This window comes from Jaculus jaculus, chromosome X (genome assembly GCF_020740685.1).
Source record: "Jaculus jaculus isolate mJacJac1 chromosome X, mJacJac1.mat.Y.cur, whole genome shotgun sequence".
NCBI lineage: Eukaryota > Metazoa > Chordata > Mammalia > Rodentia > Dipodidae > Jaculus > Jaculus jaculus.
In genome coordinates this window covers 104,422,744-104,444,368 of record NC_059125.1, presented here as the reverse complement: position 1 = coordinate 104,444,368, position 21,625 = coordinate 104,422,744, and the positions used below count along the sequence as shown (strand labels likewise).

The following is a 21,625-nucleotide window of genomic DNA, read 5'->3' as shown; positions in this document are numbered from 1 at the left end:
AAGTCAGTCAAGCCAAAGCTAGCTGCTCACATCTGTTCCTGGTTAGATGTAAATTTCAGATTGCAGATAAGAAATCAAATCACTATTGAAACTTACAGGCTTAAAAGAACATTCTAAACGCAACATAATAGAAGGGTGGTTATTGAACTAGTTGGAAATATTTATTATTTATCTGTGCTTTGTTTGAGATTTATTATTTTTAAGTTCCAAGGCATCCTGATAAAAGCTGATGAAAGGAGGAGGAGCTAGATAAAGATGCAGTTTGACTTTTCAATCCTAAATTATCCCCAGTAGATTCTGTTTGCTCTGAAAGTATTTCAAATCTTTAAAAACAGGGGAGAGGCTGGAGAGGTAACTCAGTTGGTAAAGTGCTTACCTTGAAACCATGAAGACCTGAGGTTTTGAACCTAATACCAATGTAAATGCCAGATATAGTGGCACACACCTGTAATCTCAATGCTAGGGAGGTTGAGAAGGGCTGATGCCTAGAACTCATTGGCCAGTCAGTCTAGGGTAATCAGTGAGCTTCAGGCCAGTGAGATACCCTGTTTCAAAAAGAGGTGGATAAAATACCTGAGGATAACACCAAACATTGTTCTCTGGTTGGCACATTAACATGTGTATATTCATATACATTATTGCATTTACCTTCTTGTTGCTGAGTAAACACCAGATCAGAAGCAGCTTATAGGATGAAAGTATTACAGGCTTGGGAAGTTCCATCATGGCAGAAGAAGCTGGCTCATTTCCATAGATCCATAGCAGAGAGACACAACCAACAGCCAGCAAGCACTGACAACCAGAGCACAAACTAGCTTTCTACACATCTATGGCTGGACTCAAGATCTGCTCCCAGTGACACACCTCTTCCAGCTGACTGCTGGAGGCTTAAATATGAAGCTTAATCTAAAACACCCAAGGCTATGGGACACATACATTTGTATTGAAACCATATATATGTGTTTGTGTGTGTGTGTGTGTGTGTATGTATGTGTATATATATATATATGTATGTATGTGTATATGTATATGTATATGTATATGTATATGTATATGTATACACACACAAACACAAAGAGAGTTGGAAAATTGTCTTTAAAGATTATAAATCCTATAATTTCCTTATGACCTTTTCATATTTACATTAGAGGGTGAACACTTTATTGCCTGCATGTCCTACATTTGTTTAGCTGTCCCATTGATCTGGATACAGCCTTTTTTCTTTCTAACCTTTCTGTGAGAGTTCGGTAACAAGCCCTTGTCTTCACATCACCTCCCAACTCCCCAGGTGGGTGATTCATAAGCATCTTGAGAATTTGTTGGAGAGAGGAGGTTATGTTTCCCTCTAGGGTACAAACTTTACTATCTTCTACTGCACAGTGTGGGCTCCTACCCAGGTTGGACTGTTTCTTTGGTCCAGAGGTTTAGAGGGTAGATGTAGCCCTTCTCCAGAGCTTTCTTACTAATGATGGGTTCTCCTGAAATTCATCCAGTTGGTTCCTTGTTAAAGTCACAGAAAGGAGACAGTACCATTTTGAACTTGGATTCAGCCTAAAGATTCTCTTTTAACATTTTTATTGACAACTTCCATAATTTCAAACAATAAACCGTTATAATTCCCACTCCCACTTTCCCCTTCACAAATCCATTTTCCATCATATTCCTTCCCTTTCTTCATTAGTCTTTTATTTTGATGTCATCTTTTCCTCCTATTATGAGGGTCTTGTGAAGGTAGTGCCAAACACTGAGAGATCATGGATATTTAGGCCATTTTCTGTCTGAATGATTGCATCCTACTCTTCTTTTTGGCTTTATATTCCTTCTTCCAATTCTTTCAAAATGGACCCTGAGCCTTAGAAGATATGATAGGGGTATTTTAGTGTGGAATACTCCTGTCACTTCTTCTCAGCCCTATAGTGCCTTTTGTGTCATCCCAGTGCTCACTGCAATCTGAGAAGAGAAGCTTCTTTATCCAAAAGTGAGAGTAGCATTAATATATGGTTACAAATGTTAAGTAAAGTGCTTGTGGGATGATTGGTGAGCATAGTATATGCATTTAGCAAGACAAGACCAGGCATTACACTCCTATGGCTCATGACCTCTCTTGCCATAGGCTTCCCTTTGGTTTCAGTACCAGGCATGTATACCTTCCCATTATGTGGTCCTCCAGACCATATTAAAGAGTAGTTGGTTTCCCCCATAAAAATGTGCCACTATTGCACCTGTTGTGTCATTTGGCCAAATTTGACACTTGCAGTGTCCACTGTTTTTACAACTGATGACTTCTGTGTCCCATTGGGCTGCAGGCAGTACAGCTTTTTCTAGCTTTCTGTCAGCTTGTCTATAGGGAGGAGATTTTCAGATTAGCTCCAGCTTGATTTCTCAGTGACATTGCAGCTCAGGCATGTGGAGATTTTTGCAGTAGGTTCTTATCATCTATTTCTGATGGAAGACCAGGAGCCTTGGCAATAGCCTATAATATTTTGGGGTCATCAAGGACCAATCTGGCCAACAACTCACTGGAAAGTATCCCATCCCTGGCACTGAAATTTTTCTAGTAACAGTCTATGAATTCTGGGTTATACCATTATCCAAAAAAGTAGATTTCCATATGGCTTATTCACAACATCTTGAATTTTGATTAACCCTACCTCCACCCTTCTTTTACTCAATCTCTCCCCATGACCTTGCTTAGGCCATTGCACCCCCAGTAATCTGTCCATCTACTTACATATATAAAATACCATCCCCTAAATCTTCCCCTCTCCTCCCTTCTTTATATCCCTTTTCTAGCTTACTGGCCTCTACTACTGATTTTTATTCCAACTCATATACAAGTCTAAACATTTGTAGCTAGTATGCACATATGAGAGAGAGCATGTGACATTTTAGCCTAAATATTCTTGATGCATATTCTGTGCCCACTTGATCACATTGTTGAAAAGGGAGGGTAATCATCTGGAGAGGGAGGGAAGAGGTAAGAACGGGTGACAAAGCAACACCTTCCACTTAATTTGTATTAACTTTTCCATGGCCCTGAACCTCACACTTTAGGTATCTGCTATGACTCACTGTAATCTGGCAAGCTTCTCCAGTTTAGGTTCTTGGAAATATTTCTGTGGACTGACCCAGTAGAAGGTCCAGTACTCTTAACAGCTCTTACAAACTATAGAAAAAGACTGCCAATATCTTTCATATTTCTTAATGTGACCCAGTGGATTTGATGAGAAATAAATAGCCTAATGATTCATCCTGATCCCGTTCTGCAGCCAAATCAGTCAATTCCTAGAAACGCCCTAAGTGGGGCTTTTCTCCCTCAGCCCTGCCCAAAGTGATATATCCTATGCTGAAGATGTTGTTGATTGGGGTGCCAGTAGGTCTTCCTGAGTGTGATGAGGTGTTGGGTATAATGAAAGACACACTCGGACCAAATCATGGATTCAAATCTCCTCAGTCTCATCCTCCCAGAAAGGGAGAACAATCCTTCTTGGACATCCCATCTTCACAGCCTTGTCTGTGCACTTCTTAACCTGGAGCCTACCTCCATGCCATACGGTAGTAGCCTAGTAAGTTTGGGGTTACTATGCATGGAAGGTTGTTCCTATGGCCCTCCTCCTTCATCAGACCCACAGCCTGCAGCCCCGATGCTTATTCTTTCAAGACCCCACAGGAAACAGGAGGACAATGACTATACTTCCCCTCAGCAAATGACTAAGGCTCAAAGGATATCTCTGGATTAGGCAGTGATTTGTTAGAGCCAGGTGGGAAACTGAATAAAAGGTCCTGAAGATTAAGGTCATAAAAAGCCATCCCCTTCACAAGTTATTTGAGAGATATGGGTCCTTTTCTTTTCATTTTTGTCTTAACTCCTCCCTTCCTACACCAGAGGTAAGCCAATAGTATTGAGTTCTATATCCATCTATGGGGAGATCAGACTTTCATAGCATTTGACATTTTTAACGGATTTGATTAAAGATCTGGAAAAAAAGGGTCATGGTTTTGCATGTGGCCTTCTGGATAGTAGATTTGTCTAGGAAATTATCAAACCCACAAGTACATCTACTTGTGTCATACAAAACATTTATGATACTCAAAATATTAATAGTACTACACTCTACCAGATTCATTTTCAGGAATTTGTGACAAGTGTGAAGAACCCTACTTTTATACATTAATTCATCCTTCCACTTAAAAAAAAAAATTGACTGCCCACTATGTGTCACACTATTTGGAAGCATCCAAAGGCTGCTACTGATGAACATGGGTGACTGTGAATAGTCGAGCATGGGCCAAACTGTGCTGTGGTCAAAAAGACTGCTCTGGGGCTGGAGAGATGGCTTAGCAGTTAAGCGCTTGCCTGTGAAGCCTAAGGACCCTGGTTTGAGGCTCGGTTCCCCAGGTCCCACGTTAGCCAGATGCACAAGGGGGCGCACGCATCTGGAGTTCGTTTGCAGTGGCTGGAGGCCCTGGCGCGCCCATTCTCTCTCTCTCCCTCTGTCTTTCTCTCTATGTCTGTCGCTCTCAAATAAATAAATAAATAAATGAACAAAAAAATTTTAAAAAAAAAAGACTGCTCTGTAAATGCATCTCCATTCCCATGTCAAGAACAAAGGAGTCTTGTGGAATTCACCACTTGGGTTCTGAGCATAGTCAACCATCTTAGCACCCTTGCCTTTAATTTACACTGTCCTATGTTCTCTTGCAGTGTGTGTTTCCAATGGAAAAACCTATTCTCATGGCGAGTCCTGGCACCCAAATCTCAGGGCATTTGGTATTGTGGAATGTGTGCTGTGCACTTGTAATGTCACCAAGCAAGAGTGTAAGAAAATTCACTGCCCCAATCGATATCCCTGCAAGTATCCTCAAAAAATAGATGGAAAGTGCTGCAAGGTGTGTCCAGGTAAAAAGGCAAAAGGTGCGTTGGTTGGAGGCACTGCCTTTGGTTGACAGACATTCACACATAATCCTTTCTAACTTTCTTTGGGCATTGGAAACAGGATTGGCCGGTTATATAATTCTAATGATAATAATTCTAGTAAGAATGAACTTCATTCTTTCCTCTCTCAAGAGATTGATAATATGGTTTCTTGGAAGAAATTTACTACTCAGAAATATGCTGGGAATTTTCTTTTCTACTAGTAAAATTTAGGTTATCACAATTTTAAGAAAAGCAGTCACACTTTTCATTTCTTATCATTTTTGACTTATTTCAAGCCATGTCCATTACCCATTTCAGATGAAAGACTGTTAAGTTGTAGTGGAAGTAGACCAGGTTCTGATCCAAATCTTAAGTAATTGTATGACCATGAAAATATGTTATATCCATCGCCACTCTAGACCTCATCAGCTGAATGTAAAAAAGTAAGACAGTTAATCTCTGAGTCCCATATAATTTTTTACATTTTCATTATTTTTAGGCATAATATTTGTATATACTTATGGAAAACAATGTGATAATTTGAAAATGTATACAATGTATAGTTATCAAATCAGGGTAATAATAATTATTTCATCTCCTATAATATTTATCATTTCTATGTGTTTAGAATCTTCAGACACTTCTAGTTATTTTGAAATATATCATAAATTGTTTTTGACTGTAGTCAACTATCTACTGTGCTATAGAAAAACAAAAATAACTTCTTTTATGTGTATATTAGTATCTGTTATAAAACCTCTTTATCTCATTTCCCTACTCTCCAACACTAAAATCCTGTAACTACATTACATACATTTTAAAGAGAAGAAACCTGAGGTATATCAAGCCACTTACCCAGAATCACAGAACTAATAATAAAAGGCCTAGAACCCAGATCATTTCCAACCCATTGTCTTTTTCCATGCAAAGTATTCAATTTAGTCAAAGCATGACTTTTAGACATGAACTTCATAAAAGTGTAGTCTGTAATATGGAGAGTGACAGAGTGTGGGAGGAGTAATCAAGTATTTTAACCCTGTCTTGCCAGTGGTTTCCTATATGATCTAGACCATGCTATTTCACCCCTGTTAGCCTCACTGTCATTTCCTGAAAGATGAGATGTTTAAAGTAATTGTTCACCTAGGGTCCTCCCATCCCAACATTCTACAGTCAATGAACTAGCAACTCCAAGAACACGAATTCATCATATCTTAGGCCTTTTGCAAAGAGTTTATATAAAGCCAGAGGAAAAACAAACACTTTTAAATGTAGACAGAGAACTAAATCATATATTCCTTCCAATTTCACTATCCACTGTGGTGAGCCAGCAAACATGCAGTTAGTCTATGTGCATTCATTGGATACTTTTATATGAGCCAGTGGTTCCCAACTCACTGTACATTGGTATCCCTTGAGAGTGTCTCAAAACACCAGGGTCCCATCCCCAAACATTATGATTTAATGGATGTGAATTATGGATTGGGCTTTGGAATTCTTTTAAAGAAATATTGAGAGGGAATTATAATCAAATTACATGATCTTCATATGTAAAAGTTGCCAATAATACCTTTGTAAGAAAGATCACAGACTATGTATATATGCAGGAAGGTTTGGTAACCAGTATTGTGGCCCATAGTGGCTTATATATGGTCATTTCACTCAAAATGTGCTTCATGGACCAATGGACCTGGGAACTACTTACAGCAGCTGACTCTTAGACCCTCTTGCCATTTACTGAATCAGAATTAACAGTTTAAGAAGATTCCCAGGTGATTCTAATTATATTATATTAAAGCTTCCAAAGCACTAACTTAAGCACAAACAAAATTTTCCTCAACGAGGCTAGAGAGATTGCTCATGGTTAAAGGTGCTTGCTTACAAAGGATGACAGCATGGGTTCAATTCCCCAGTACCCACATAAAGCCAGATGCACAAAGTGGTGCATGTACCTGGAGTTCATTTGTAGTGGCAAGAGGCCCTGGTGTGGGTGTGCCCATTCTCTCTCCTTTTCTCCCTTTGCCCCCTCCCCTTGCAAATGTAGAATGAAAATCTATTATAAAAAATCTTTCTCAGTATAATGACCTCTGTCTTCCACAGTACATGGAGTAGTGTGTGGATAGGAAGGACACAAGCTAGCTTATATTGAGTAGAAGTGAGATATTAAAGTTCATAAGGAAGTGTCCTTATTAGTGGTAAGAAGTGAGTACATTATAAAGAATGATATGGACAATGGTGTCACCCAAACATGATGACTTATTGTGACTTCCAAGCTTGTGATCTCACTGAAGCCTCAAATATCTTAAGACACTTCATAACAAAGGTCTAACATTTATAGTTAAAAAAAAAAAACTAATACAAGTTCTGGAGAGATGGCTTAGCAGTTAAAGCATTTGCCTGTGAAGCCTAAGAACTTAGGTTCTATTCCCTGGTACCCACATCACCCTGATGCACAAGGTGGTGCATGTGTCTGGAGCTCATTTGCAGTGGTTGGAAGCCCTGGAGCACCCACTCTCTTTCTCTTTCTCTCTCCCTGTAAAAAAGAAGGTAATACAAGATACTTTCAGGAGTAATAATAGATACATAAATATCCAAGATAAGAAAAACTCACTTCTTAACATTCCAATTTGAATCTCAGACATTCAGACCAAATGCCATTTTTATGTGTGCTTAGACATTTCTTAATACAAGTGATTCAAATAAAAAGGTAAATACAAAGTTGTGAAAGCAGGACATAAATAGGCATTACTTTTGAAAATAATTTCCCTCTCATGTTGGCAATGATTACAAAAACATCTGGATAAGCAACCCCACTTCCAAGTTTCCTGAGAAAATAAATGGAGACATACACAAAGACACACAAACAAGGATTTCTGCTGCAGTGCTTTTTATACTAGTGAAAAATTGCAAAGATATTTTTTAGAAATCTACCAGTATGGATAGGAATGGTGGAACTATGGAATTGTTGCACTGTGGAATATTATAAAGGTATCACAGACCAAGACTGATGGCATGAAAAAGATGTTTGCAATACATTAAGTACAAAAAGCAAGCTACAAAAACATGTGTATTATAATTGCTTTTTGTGTTGAGAAAGTTTATGTATGCTTAGATTTTTTTAAGCCTTAAAGAGAACATGGCAGAATGTTCACAGTGATGATCTTTTGGTAACATAATTATCAACTATTCCTATTTTCTTCTTATGTTTGTATTTTCCAAATTTTCAATAGTAAACATGTATTGCTTTCATCACTTGAAAAACATAATAAAAGTTATTGTTTAAAAAGAAAACTGCTTTCCAGAATCCCAATTGTTAATATATTGAATTATCTGACTGACTAAACCAGTTTCTCTGGAGCTGTTTTTCCTGTTTTCCACCATGCTCAAATATGTGGAGATGGATTTCTTGTGCAATATGGACAGAGAGAATTTCAATTCCTGATTGTCTGAATGTTACTCAAGGATCACTATCTAAATAGCCCATGGCATCTTCTTGAGATATTCAGCAACTGCAGAGAATTAGGGACATGCTCTTATTCATGCATTCAATCTAGAATTATGTATTAAGTACCCCTTGCATGCAAAATACTGTTACAAACACTGACAAGAGATGAATAAGACAGACAAAGGCTAGAGTAGTTCTTGCATTCTGGTGGATTTAAAACGGTGAAGCAAAATCATCCTCATCATTGTAGGCTGTGATTAGAACTGTGAAGAAAAAGAAAACAATAATAATATAGGGAATGTGGAAGGAAAGACTTCTAAAAGAGTAGTCAAGGAAGGCTTCTCTAAAAAGGTGATACTTGGATAGTGTCTTGAGTGATGCAAAGAGGTAACAAATGTGAGGGTCACAGCAATAAAGTCCAATGTGTCTGATTGGCTGACAGTGAGTCTCCCCAATGTGAGCCAAAGATCCAAGATTCAATCCTCAGTTGTTTCATTCTCAACAATTCTAATATTCCTACAGATTACTTTTGCCCAAATCAAAACAATAATGGACCATGACCTAAAGGAAAAGAGACAAAAGAATGTGAAAAGATGTTGAAGGAATAAAAACGCAGTGGTATTAATTATGTCAATAGGGGAAGATAAACAAAATTCACCAATGGTTAAGCCAAGTTTCATCATAACAAATGATCACAGACTCCTCTAGTAACAGGCTACAGCCAATGTAAATGATACAGATTTCCCTTTGCTCTGATAGAAAATAGCCTTATCTTGTACATCAGTGGTCACCTACAGGATTAGGTAAGTCTTAATACTTCCCAAAGATTCTCCTAATCATCTCTCATATCCATGGTGCCATCCTAATACCTGAAATTCCCTACACGTTTCTTTTTGATTTGGGCAAAATGTACCCCAGTTTTGACATAAAAGTTTCCTGGGCTGGGAAAACAACTCTCTTCTATCAGTCATTGCAACTTCCCAAAGGAATGCTTTCAAAATTTCTTAGTTCCAGGGACTCAAGACAGGAGCATTCTCATGTGAAGTGATTCCATGGAAGTAAATGAGGGCAGATAATCATGGAGGTGGAGTACCTGAACATGGAGAATGTGGAAAGGGAAAGATGTTACTGAATAGGTCCTTCTGAAAACAAAATTTGCCTCATGTCATAGCTTCAAGTGCCATTCAGGTCTGAGTCACTAACAGGGTTGTTTGTAGACTCCTTCAGTCTTATAAGTCTGGATATTAAAAGAAGGTTGTTGAGGATAGCTCTGCAGGATGCTGGGAGAACTTTGTGTAGATGTCAAGTATTTCTAGTACCACCATGGGTTAAATTTCATATGTCAGGGCCATAGCTAGCATTAAGCTGATGAGCAAAGTTCATAGCAGATGTAACTGAATATATAGAAGTCCCTATACACTGAATGGCCTCCTCTCTCCCACTTGAAAAGTATTAACACATAGCCCTTAATTGCCTAATGAGACAAAAAAACAATGACTTTCCAACTAATTAAATATCCTATAAAGAAAAACAAGGGAAAAAGGAAGTTTGACTCTAGAATAATCCACAAATTGAGTAATCCAACCTGGAATTGACAAGAGAATAAATGGTTTTTGTTCATACAGTGCCAAATGGTGGTGGGGTTGGGAAAGCTAATCAGGTCAGCAAAAAATACAGTAATAATTTGATTACAACATCTAGTTCAATGTGTCTGATTGGCTGACAGTGAGTCTCCCCAGTTTGAGCCAAAGATCTGAAATTATCCTCAGTGGTTTCATCCCTGACAATTCTAATATTCTAACAAATGGCTTTTGCACATACTCAAAGTTTTCAGGGGGGTCTAAGGCTTCTCCCTGTTGCTTCTGATTTGAGTGGACACTTTAAGTGACACTTTAAGCTGAAGAAGATACTGAATAAGAAGCTAGCAAAGAAAGAATTCACTGATAACCATCCAGGAGAATTTATGTTTGGTAGGGATCTGAGGAAAAGATTCAGTAGAATGGGAAATATTAGGAAATTGGTACCTTTATTGCTAGTAGCTGAAATTCAAGTTTAGATTACACATTAAATGATCCACAGATGAGGAATTTGACCATTTTTTGTGACTCCCAACCATTAACTTGGCATAGCATACATATGACTAATATGACATCTAGGCTTTGGCACTGGTGCTGATCCAGTATTATCATTCCCCTTACAAACAAATCAAAGAGCATTCAGAAATGTCAAGCCAATTTGAAGAGATCCGTTGGGCAAGTATATGCACATAGATGACTGTCATGAATGTTTTCTAAGTATATGTAACTGATGTCAGAAAGTAAACCAAGGCCCTCTGTCAGCCCCATTTCCTGGGCCTCACTTGGCAACCCTTGAGTAGACAGAACATAATCCTGACCTTGTATGGCAAATCCAGTGTTCCCTGAAATACCTAAGAGGTTTGTACCTAGCTGTGTTCTTCCCTGTAAAAGTACACTTCTCAGTGATGGATATAGGAAGATCCAGTTTAGTGTAGGTATGTCCTGCACAACTCTGGAGTCTGTCATCATGTGGGATGACGAGGGCTTAGATATGTCTTGGTGATTTGGTGGCTACTATAATGGCTACTTAAGGTGAACAAATAAGGTAAAGATGGGAACTCTGTCTCAGTATGTTCTTGTTTGCCATTCTGATGTGTAAGATGTTATGAATAGTGAGTTGGATAAATGCAGAAGTTCACTTCTAGTTTTAGAAAACCATGCCAAAACTCTACTTGCTTCCTGGTTCTAGAAGAACTTCCAAGCCAAAACTTTGACAGTAAAGGTTACTTTTGTGGAGAAGAAACAATGCCTGTGTATGAATCTGTATTTATGGAAGATGGGGAGACTACTAGAAAAATAGCACTGGAGACTGAGAGACCGCCTCAAGTAGAGGTCCATGTTTGGACCATTCGAAAAGGTGAGCAAGATGGTGCGCGCATGTGTGTGTGAGTGAGTGTGTGTGCGTGTGTGTGGGTGGGTGGGTATATTTGTAAGAGGGAGCCTGAGAATGTAAGACTCACCTTGATTTTTCTTCAGTATGTTCTTCTGGGTCAGAAGTTATACTGTTGCTTAGAAACTAGCAGGTATCTAACAGATGTTATTGTGACCTTTAAATCTTAACGTGTGCTCAAGATGGACCTTGTTTTCCTCATGCTACTAAAAGCTAAAGGATGGGTTTTTAATCCTGACTGCATATCAGAATCATTGGGCAAGAAATTTTGTGCCTTAATTTGTTTGCTTGTTGCTTTAATTTTAATATCAACTACTTGAGGCCTACCTTCAGAGTCTTATTTGCTGGTTTGAGAAAATCCTATGCACCTATGTAGTCCTTTAAAGCTTCACAGGCAATTTTAATGTATGGCTAGGATTGAAAACTATCAAACTGTAGTCTACCTTTCCAATGCAAAGCTCAACAAACAGAAAAGCCATTCGTTCAGTGTGAACTAAGTACATGGGATCATGTTGTGTATTCTGCAGTGAGATAAACTGAGCCCATCCTTTCTACCTTCAAGAAGATTTCAGTCTTAGTTGAAACAATTCCAGTCATGATGCCCAGGTGCTTTTCTGATCACAGTGACTACCACCACATGACAAGTTCCCTTCACTGTTCTCCTATAGCTATCAAATCATGTAGCATGTTCAAGGGCAGTGCTGATCTAGTATGATCAAGTTACACAAGAGTCCACATTGTAGGGGTGAGATTTCATTTTACAATAATATAGTTCCTTTTGCACCAGGCTAAGGTCCAAAACTGCACAAATGTATGCATGCTTCAGTACATTAATAGACACACATTAAACTTCTGTTCCCTAACTTTAACCCATAGATAAAAATTCAGTAGTCGTGGGGTAGTCTAAATATTTTCATTGTTAAGACAGAGAAGTGATGCTGATGCAGGTAGGACTGGGACCATACTTCAGAAATATTACAGTAGTATTTGTGGGACTCCTTTCTGTCCTTTTCCTCAATAACCTTTCTTTCTCCAAAGAATAGACTCCTGTCTACCACTAAGAAAATATGCTAGAATACACAAATCATTTTAGCTGTATTCAGTTTGATTTTATAAAATCAAGGCATGTTCATTTTCCATCTTTAACTCCATAACCCATATGTAACTCACCATCTGAGATAAAGCACTGGCCTTTTGGCTTGTCCATCATTGTGCCCAGTATTCATGATCACATATCCCTCAGCTCACTAAAGTATATGGATGATTTGCAACTTGAAATTATATATATCCTCTGTCCGCAATGCACGTTTATCAAGGTTGGTGCTTCCTGGAAACAGAGAAACATAGGCTTTATCGCCTTTTTGCTTATAGACCTCTGAGCCATGGTTTGAATGGGCTGTGATTCTACTGCTGGCTTTCATTTTTAGCCAGTAGGGCATGGTTTGGCACTGGTTTGACATAGTTTGCCCAAATTGTAGCCGAAGGCAGAATTTCTAATACTGTGTCTGGCTACAGAAGCTCCAACCAGCATCTATGCTTAATTCCATGTGGCTTTTCCTAGGAGGGTATCCCTTGGTCAGCAGTACTATCCCCCTTATCTCCAGTCCCTGAAGAAGCCAAAGAGAGGCCAGTGAGCCAAAGAAACAAATGGAATCAATTAAAGCCATTGAACAATCCAAGTTCCTGGTTAAGCAGATTACACAGCCCAGCTCAATACTCCTAAGCCCTGGTAATGAGATGATATGCTCAGCCTAGGGAGAAAAAGGGATCTGTGTTTCCAGAAAGAGATAGAGTATATTTCACCACCTGCTCTGATTTTTGCTTTTCCCCAGGCATCCTCCAGCACTTCCACATTGAGAAGATCTCCAAGCGGATGTTTGAAGAATTCCATCACTTCAAACTGGTGACCCGGACAACACTGAGTAAGTGGTACCTCTTTTTACTCCTCCCTGGAAAACACATTTTGTTTCACAACACTGCATAGCCACACTTGTCTCTGTGAACATTAACAACGCTCAGTATCAACATGAGGGCATGTTCTATTTCTTCTCTGGTAACTAAGCAGAAAATAGCAGTGTCTGAATGTGAACTGAAAACCTTGGTCATGATGAATACAAATCCAGGTGTTGTCTGTGTATAAGCTACCTCGGGTCAATGATTCCTAAGTGTCTTGAATGAAACTGCTACCAGATTTGTTCAGTGTTATGATAGTGGGATACAGTTTTATCATATACAGAGTTTACACTCAAGAACCATCCATTAAAAGGTCAAAATAATCACATAATGCTTTAAATAAGTTTGTAATTCATAAGTATTCTAGACCATATGAATCCATAGGTGCCTCATTAGCCATAGGTTGAACATGCCTTTCAGTTAAACCAAGTTGCTTGAGGGTTAAAGATAGCTTCTTGAGATTTCAGGTTTGATATAGTTGTGAAGACTTCACATCTAGAAGGCTATGCTCTCTTGTGGTGTGGTTGAGAGACAGAGAAAATGAATGCTCATTAATCCCTGTGTTGTAGCAAAAATCTTTGAGGATTAGAACAATCCGTGGGTGGTCATGTTCCTTCCTTTCAAAGCGTTCAGGCATTCAGGCAGACTTGCAGCTCTCTCACTTTCTACACTAGATGGAGCTTAGGGACTAGATACTGCAGGGCTCTGGAGTGGGGATGGTTAGGGAGCACATCTAATGGAATAAAAGGCACCACATTTCTATCCACTGGGATTTATGATGGGCGAGACAGAACATGAACAGGCCTTCAGTGTGAATTAGCATAACTCTGAGGAGTTAAATACCTTAATACTCAGGGTAATCTGCAAAGAACAATGAAATGAGAGCCAGGTGGTCTTAGTCTGGTTTAGTCTGGAAGGCTTCGGGGAGGAGGTGTGTTTTTAAATGAGAAGGGTGTGACTGGGCAACAGGTCAAGAAATCAGTGCAGGGAGAGAGTGCAGCCTAAGAGAAGATTCATACCGGAGCAAACAAGAAATGTGGGTGGGGGTGAGGAAGGATCATAAAGGCCACATAGTGTGCACTGGAAGCTGAAGAGTTGGTAGGAAGTTGTTAGAGAGCCTTGAAGAAGCCAGAGACAAGTTTACATGCAAGCAAGTAATGATGTAAATTGCTGTGAAATTGCAAACAGCATAGGGATATAAAAATGGTCTTTGGGCTTCTGAATATTTTCATTAAGCCCCTGCATTGACAAAGTTATTCTGTGAGGAGCCAAATTTGTAGTACATAGAAGTTGGACTTGATATCCAGACCAGAGACCCCTAGTGGAGGTTTATTGTCAGATGAATGGTACATTCACTTCTGGCACTTACAATGAGGCCCTTGCTGTGTGGAGTGGACTATCAGTTGCAAACCTAGCAGGACTGGGAACTAGGAAGGTAATGTATTGTACTAAATCAGTGAAACAAGGTAGAAGAGGTCACTGACAGAGATGTTTCTACGGTTAAATCAACAAGGAGAAAAATGAGTGTAGAATGACTCCAGTATTAACAGCTTTATAGAAAGGGTATAATAACATTTGCCAATATGAAACTTAAAAATAAGTAGTTGTTTGTGAAAAAGAGCTATATACTTAGAACAAAGTTATATGAAGATGTTTGAGGAGCTGGAAATATGGTCAGTGAAGTCAATTGTAGATCCTATGCATGACTAATAAAAAATTAAAATAAACAATGTAAGAATTTGAATGCAGACATTGTGAAATGCTTTGTATGAGTAAGGACTACTGGGAACAGAATCTAGAGTCCAAGGATCCACGGAATGACTTTTGAAATTACCATCTCACTGCAATAGTCATGTTGTGAGCAAGGCTCTGCCCAAGTTCTAGAAGGCTTTCACCAATACTCTGTGTCCATAGAAGTTAGTATTTTGGTGTGAAATGCAGTAAGCATTGTGTGCCTCAAACTATGGGCAACTGAAGGAAATGGGTAATGATTTGACCCAATGGGGCTATCGGGAACAAAGAATGAGCCCAACCTCTTCAGAAAATGTGCCTTACAGAAAGTAACACATCATAAGGCTTTGGTAGAAGTTAGTTCCTTCTGTTCCTTTTTCCTTCTACTTTTCTACTGAGTTTGAGAGAATAAAGAAAGATGATGAATCCAGGGGAGAATAGAACAGTAAAATCAAACTCAAGGAAGTGGCGGGGGGGATTGTGTTGTCATATGGCTAGGCAAAGCAGAATGACACAAAACAGGTTGTCTGAACTTAGACTCAGAGCTCTCCAGGTTTCAGTACCATAAGTACAAGAGTAAAAATAGGAATGAAGATGATATCCTAGGTGAATAAGAGAAAACAAGCAATGGGAGCTATACAGTCAAGTTTCCAGAATGGAAAGGGATATGAAGAAATATGAAAGTAGACCACCATAAGGAACCATTGCAGGGATTTAGGGCTGTCAAGGAAGCATAAGCACAATGTAGATATAGAAGAAAATCAAGGTGAATAGTTGTTGATAAAGGATAGGAGAAATGGAGAAAAAGCTGGTAGATAATGAAGTAACCCAACCATTATGTGATACCTCTAAGTGAGCAAGCAAAACCACAGTAGTATGATTGGTATTGTTTTCTACAAGCCTTTCCTTTTTTTTTTTTTTTTTAAATCTGGAACCAAGTAAGCCACAAGCAAGAAAATAGCTAACAAAATATTTTACAAGTGCTAAATATACTACCAAAATTCCAAAAATAATGCTTAGGATTCATTCTTTTGAGGGCAATTGCATATTTGAGAAATCTTACAAATGTTGTATATTGAAGAAAACATTTCATGCCATATTTTCCATCTCTACTCCTAGAAGAGTATTGGGGAAGTGGGGCTTTTTTTTTCTGAAACTACCTGCCATTATATTTCAAATCACCTTGTAAGTAAGTAAGTAAGTGGATAAGGAGTATTGGTTGTATTCCTAACATGCTCAGCTCTCCTCTTATGCCCTCTTGGCTGTTTTGTGTTTGCCTTTTAGGCCAGTGGAAGATCTTCACTGAAGGAGAGGCTCAGATCAGCCAGATGTGTTCAAATCGTGTGTGCAGAACAGAGCTTGAAGATTTGGTCAAGGTTTTGTACCTGGAGAGATCTGAAAAGGGCCACTGTTAAGAGAAATAGTGAGGATTGGATAGTGTCAAGCAAGAAAACTCAAGCTGCAGCTGGACTGCCGCCTCATTTTGCTTAACTCAACAGTGCTCTAAAACCCCAAACTCAAATGCAGTCAATTATTCACGCCAGGCACAGCAAAACTTGCTTCTCCATGTGTAGTTGTGTGCCAACCCTCAAACATCTCCTCTAAAGAAACTAGAAGAGCTTGAAGGATTTGTGGAGGGAGGAGAGAAAGCACACCCTAATATAACTCTAGTTGCTTTGAGAATCACAATTCTTTACATGTAAAAATGCAAAGAAAACACCAGGGTTTCAATCTAGAAAGCTGCTCACATGAAAGAGAGGGAGTAACTTAGGTCGAATTGTGTCATATTGAGCAATTATTTGTATGAAGTACTCTTTGAATGCTAGAGTGTCTTTTGCTCATTATAAACAACTCTAGGTGGAGATATAGATCCATGGTAGACCACTTACCTAGCATGCATGAAACCTTGGGTTCCACTACAAAAATGAACTCCTCATCTTCATATGCACATACATACACATGAAACCTCAGACTCCACTCTGCCCTTCTTTCTTGATTCTTGCTCTCAAGTACCATGAAGGTTATTGGTACTTAGAACAAGTAGAAAATTATAAGCAGAAGGCTCTGTCTTTAAGCCATTAAAGTAGTTTTTGAAGTAATCAATTACCATGACAGGGTGAAGAATAGGGGCACTATTCCATGGTCTCATTCACTTTGAAGTGGCAAATAATTTTTTCTTATGATACCCTTTCTCTTTCCTCCCTGAACCTGTAGAGCATCCATAAGTTTAGTTAGAAGTTAGAATTGAGTAAAGTTTTCTGAAACTGAATCCATACAAAGCAAAATAATTGTTAAAGAAAGCAATTGATAAAAGTCAAACCAACCAACTTTTTGTTTGCACGGAATAAAAATTCACTAGCTAATAAGTCATTACGAATTTTCTCCAGGCCACCATTGTCAAATCAGAACTTTTAGCTACAATTAATAGATTCTCCTTAAAAGGGCAGCTTTCCTTCTTTGAGTACAAGAGTTGACTTTTTCACTTTTCAAAGAGGCTCAATCCTCCTGTGCTTCTGAATGTTGGCTCTTCAGAATCTGGGCTCATTTAGGGAGCTGAGGCTTCTGTGATGTTCTTTATCCTAAACTTTACTACTATACTTGCCTTGTCTGCAAGCATGGATGTGCATCAGGGATCCTAAAGAAGGCTGCTCCTCGATTGTCTATTTGCAGTCCAATACCACAACATAAATTATCCATTCTGAGGACTGGCTTTAGAATTCATCTTTGTGGGAAAACTGTAAGTTCTTTGCAGCAAGAATCTTAGTATGCTTTCTGGATTTGTACCCCTCTGAGAGCCATGAATGAGTTCTCATGAGTACTTAGAAATATTAAGGAGCCAGCATTCCCATATCTCCCACATTAAGACCACAACAGGTGAGAGAACTTGTTTTTCCTTATTATATGTAATGCCAGTAGGAAAAATATGAAAATTCTAGACTTTATGGAAACCCAAACCTGAAATAGAAGAATCTATTCCCAGGAAAGAGACACAAGGGCTTTGGAACTAGTGCTTTACAAGACACGCTTCATGCCAGCCCATCACATACATTCTCCTCTGAAGAGGGGTGTTGGACATCCTAGACTAAAAGCATAAAAAAAATTAAACATTATATGTGTGATTGGTGGGGTCAGGGTTAGTAAGCTGCTGCCTCTCTCAGAAGAAGTCCAATTTCCATAATGTGGAAACTAGTAACCAGATCCTCAAACAAACTGATGATTCCCCTTCTACTTCTAGATGATTCACCCCAAAGCCTTCCCAGCTTGGTGCTCTCTGAAAGCTTAGTCTCAAGTGTACCACCAGAGAGCTTTCTTCAATAGACTCCTGCATCCAGGTGCAGGGGTACACCTTTCCAAATGGCTGTGGGAAGGAGTAGCTGGAGAGTTGTGGTAAGTCAGGGCATAGGACATAGGGGGAAGAGGCCAAACAGCCTGTAGCTAGTAGAGAAGAATGGATGTGGTACTTTTTGTGTATTTATTTGTATCATAAGCACTTGGGACAACAAAGATCATAAGCACCATTTTGCAGTTGTAGCCATTTTCTAGTTAGCTCATGTAAGCAGGTATGAGTAACATAACAGTATTACCCTTTCACTCATCTCACAGGACATGTACTGAAATATGGTACTTATTTCTGTAGTCACTGTGTTACTGGATTTTTAAGTTAATAAAATTTTAATTTTGAGAAACCATCAATAGACAAGTCATGTGAGTAATTGACTCTTTGCTAAAAGATTGTGTGTGGGCCTGGTAATTTCACAGTCAGCTTGACATACCTGTCATACCACATTATCATTGTTAGCAGAGTGAGCTTGGATGTCAGGCTACATGGATTTGTGAGACAGCTGTCAGTTGTCCCCACTGTAAAATGGAATAATAGTCATACTGCTGCTGTTTGCCTGAAATCTTGTACTGAGTTTTAATTTAGTCAGTACATATAAAGTCAATAGAATATTGTCTGTGTATAGCAAGCCTTCATTGACCATGAATATTCAACAATAGCAGGGCACTGAAAATGACCATTAATTTCTTGCTTCACTTTAGACCACTGAATTAGCTTCTCAGGGGACCTCAATTTTAATTTGTTATCCACTCTTCATGTACACAATATTTATTTAAGAACCAGAGTATCATTTCACACATGTTGATCACAGACTAAATGCCTTCAAATCCTCAATACCAGTTAAATGGGTGCTAGCTATTAAAGAGGTCAAACATGAAAGAGTTTTAAGAGAGAAGTCAAAATATCAATTATTGCCAAGATATCAAAATAGACAAAATAGGATACATTGGTGTATCAGTTACCATCTCAATGCTGGGACAAAAAACCCAACCAGAAGCAACCTAAGGAGAGGAACGAGTTTAAATCGACTTACAGTTCCAGAGGGTAGAGTCCATCATTGCAGGGAAAGCATGGCAGGAATATGAAGCTGGCTTATACCATTACATCAGCAGGGAGGAAGTAGGAAGAGCAAGCAGAGCTCTGCTGTAACATCTCAAAGACCATCCCAGTGCACATTTCCTCCAGCAAGGCTCCACCTCCAAAAGGTTTCACAACCTTCCCAAATAGCACCACCAACCAAATGAGGATTAAGTTTTCAATCACATAAGTCAATGGGGGACATTCTAGTTCAAACCACCATAAGTGGGGTTAGAAACATGAGACAAGTGTTCCTTGAGTTACCAGAACGGAGGCCTAGTTGGAGTGGGCTATACAAGGTAAGCAGTGGTGGGTGGGGAATTGGAGATATTAACTGAGGACAACGACAACTCATTGGAAAAGCTCTCCAACAGAGTGAAGAGAAACATGGTGGAGAAAGAAACTGCAAAAGCAAAGGATGTCAAAGAAATTCACTTGTCTAATACATAGGAATTATTTGACCATATCCAAATACAAAGATGACAGGTACTATTGAAACGAATAGGTGGAAGATAGTGGATAATGGGGAGGGGGTAGTCTGTTGCATGGGCTAAAACCAGAAGAAATATCCCATTCTGCCTTAAAACTCACAATTATTGACCTATAACCTGGATGAAATTTTTGCCTTTGGAAGTTAACCCCTGACATTAAGCTTCACCTAATTCCATTAATCTCTATTAGCACAGCTCTGCTTATATCCAACTTACTTGCTTCTGGAATGGTGGGCTATTAATACTAATATCGATATGCCTTTATTGAAGGAACTGCAAATAAATCAAACTAGACATTTTGGTTCTGTTAAGCATTCTTGCCTTTCACTGATCAGCCATATACAAATTTCTCCCAGTCCTATAAATTTGTGCTCCTATATGCAGACATTGCTTATAAGCTTTTGCTCTCAACCTTCTTGCAGGATCATTCCCTCACTCCTATATTCTCCACATACCTACTGTCACTGTCATTCCCAGGAAGCACCAAAAAAACAATCTCATAGGGGTTTGCAGGGAAGACCTGTACTGCTACCACACCATTGTTCCCCATGTTATTCTTTTCTAACTTTGACTCTTGAAGTAGCTCAGAATATGCCACTCAAAAATGTTTCACTTTGGCATAAGAAATATTTTGAGCTAAAAGTAATTGAAAATCATCATTTGCAAGAAGAGTCCTCTGCCTTACCCTGAAATGCAAAACTCAAGGTATAAACTTCCCTTTGAGACAAGTGTCCATTATTCCAAACCAAAGAGAAGAGTGACTTATCACCAAGGGTTGAAAGTCAGCACCAAGACAAGTTTTCATAAGCAGACATTCCTTACTAAAATAGCTTTTGTCTTCCATTTCCCATCTCCCATGAATCAACTCCTAGTCACTTCCCCACAATTTGTCATCTTTTGAAACTCAAACTCTCTTTCCTACATTAACACAGCATGAGTCCTTAAATCTAACCACTTTTTTGTTTCACTTCCTTTCCATAAACTTCTGTGCATATAAATGTTAATAAAAATCATGTGTCTTTCCTTATGTTACTGGCTCTGTTAATTTCATTCACAGGTCCACAGTCACTAGCCCTAAGAAGGCAGAGGAAAGGTATTTCCTCACCAACATCCATCTGCGTAATACGCACTGCTAGGAAAAAAAAAAAAAAAAAAGGCCTCATCCCTTGCTCCAAGCCCCACAAATAGATCCTAAAAAACCTCCACTGGTGGGACTACAGGTGCCACCAGAGGAGTGGTGCTTGGAATCGTCTATCTTCCACAGTCGTACTGTATCCTATCCATAAGTTAAGAGAATGCCCTCCTTCATCTTCACCTGTGATGTCTGTCACTTTACATTAAGAGTGTCAAATCATGAGTGTGCACTATATACAAAGTGGATCTTGTTATGCCCTAGAGTGTCAAATAGGGTTCCATGGAAAGAAATTCTTCAGATCCTACTTTCAGCCCTTTTCTTGGGCCTCAGTTGCCACTGTACAGAGTCTGTGCTGAAGACAAGCCTCCAAGATGCAAACATCACTGTCCTCCCAGCTCCTCCTCCCTCTGGGGCACACTGACTGCTTCCACTCTGACAACAACCCCCATTTAAGTTGACTTCGTGATCCCACTCCAACAATTACCAAACATGGGCAGACACATAAGAAGACTCCAAGTGGAAGATGGAGGTGGCTTCTTGAGTACAGCATACCAGGAACAGCATACAGTTC

The 21,625-nt window shown here is 39.1% G+C and overlaps 1 protein-coding gene across 3 annotated transcripts in view; it reads left to right on the top strand.

The window, feature by feature from the left end:
* Chrdl1 (chordin like 1) overlaps window positions 1-18,700 on the top strand; it is a 134,634-nt gene extending 115,934 nt beyond the window's left edge. For 2 of the 3 annotated variants that reach the window (XM_004659133.2, XM_004659132.3), the window contains exons 9-12: window positions 4,706-4,915; window positions 11,127-11,294; window positions 13,160-13,249; window positions 16,296-18,700. In XM_004659133.2, the coding sequence (XP_004659190.1) occupies window positions 4,706-4,915; window positions 11,127-11,294; window positions 13,160-13,249; window positions 16,296-16,426 (599 nt within the window). In that variant the 3' untranslated portion in view covers window positions 16,427-18,700. The remainder of the gene's footprint in view (window positions 1-4,705; window positions 4,916-11,126; window positions 11,295-13,159; window positions 13,250-16,295) is intronic. The other variant, XM_045140719.1, reaches the window with a different exon arrangement.
* Window positions 18,701-21,625: the final 2,925 nt, after the last annotated feature.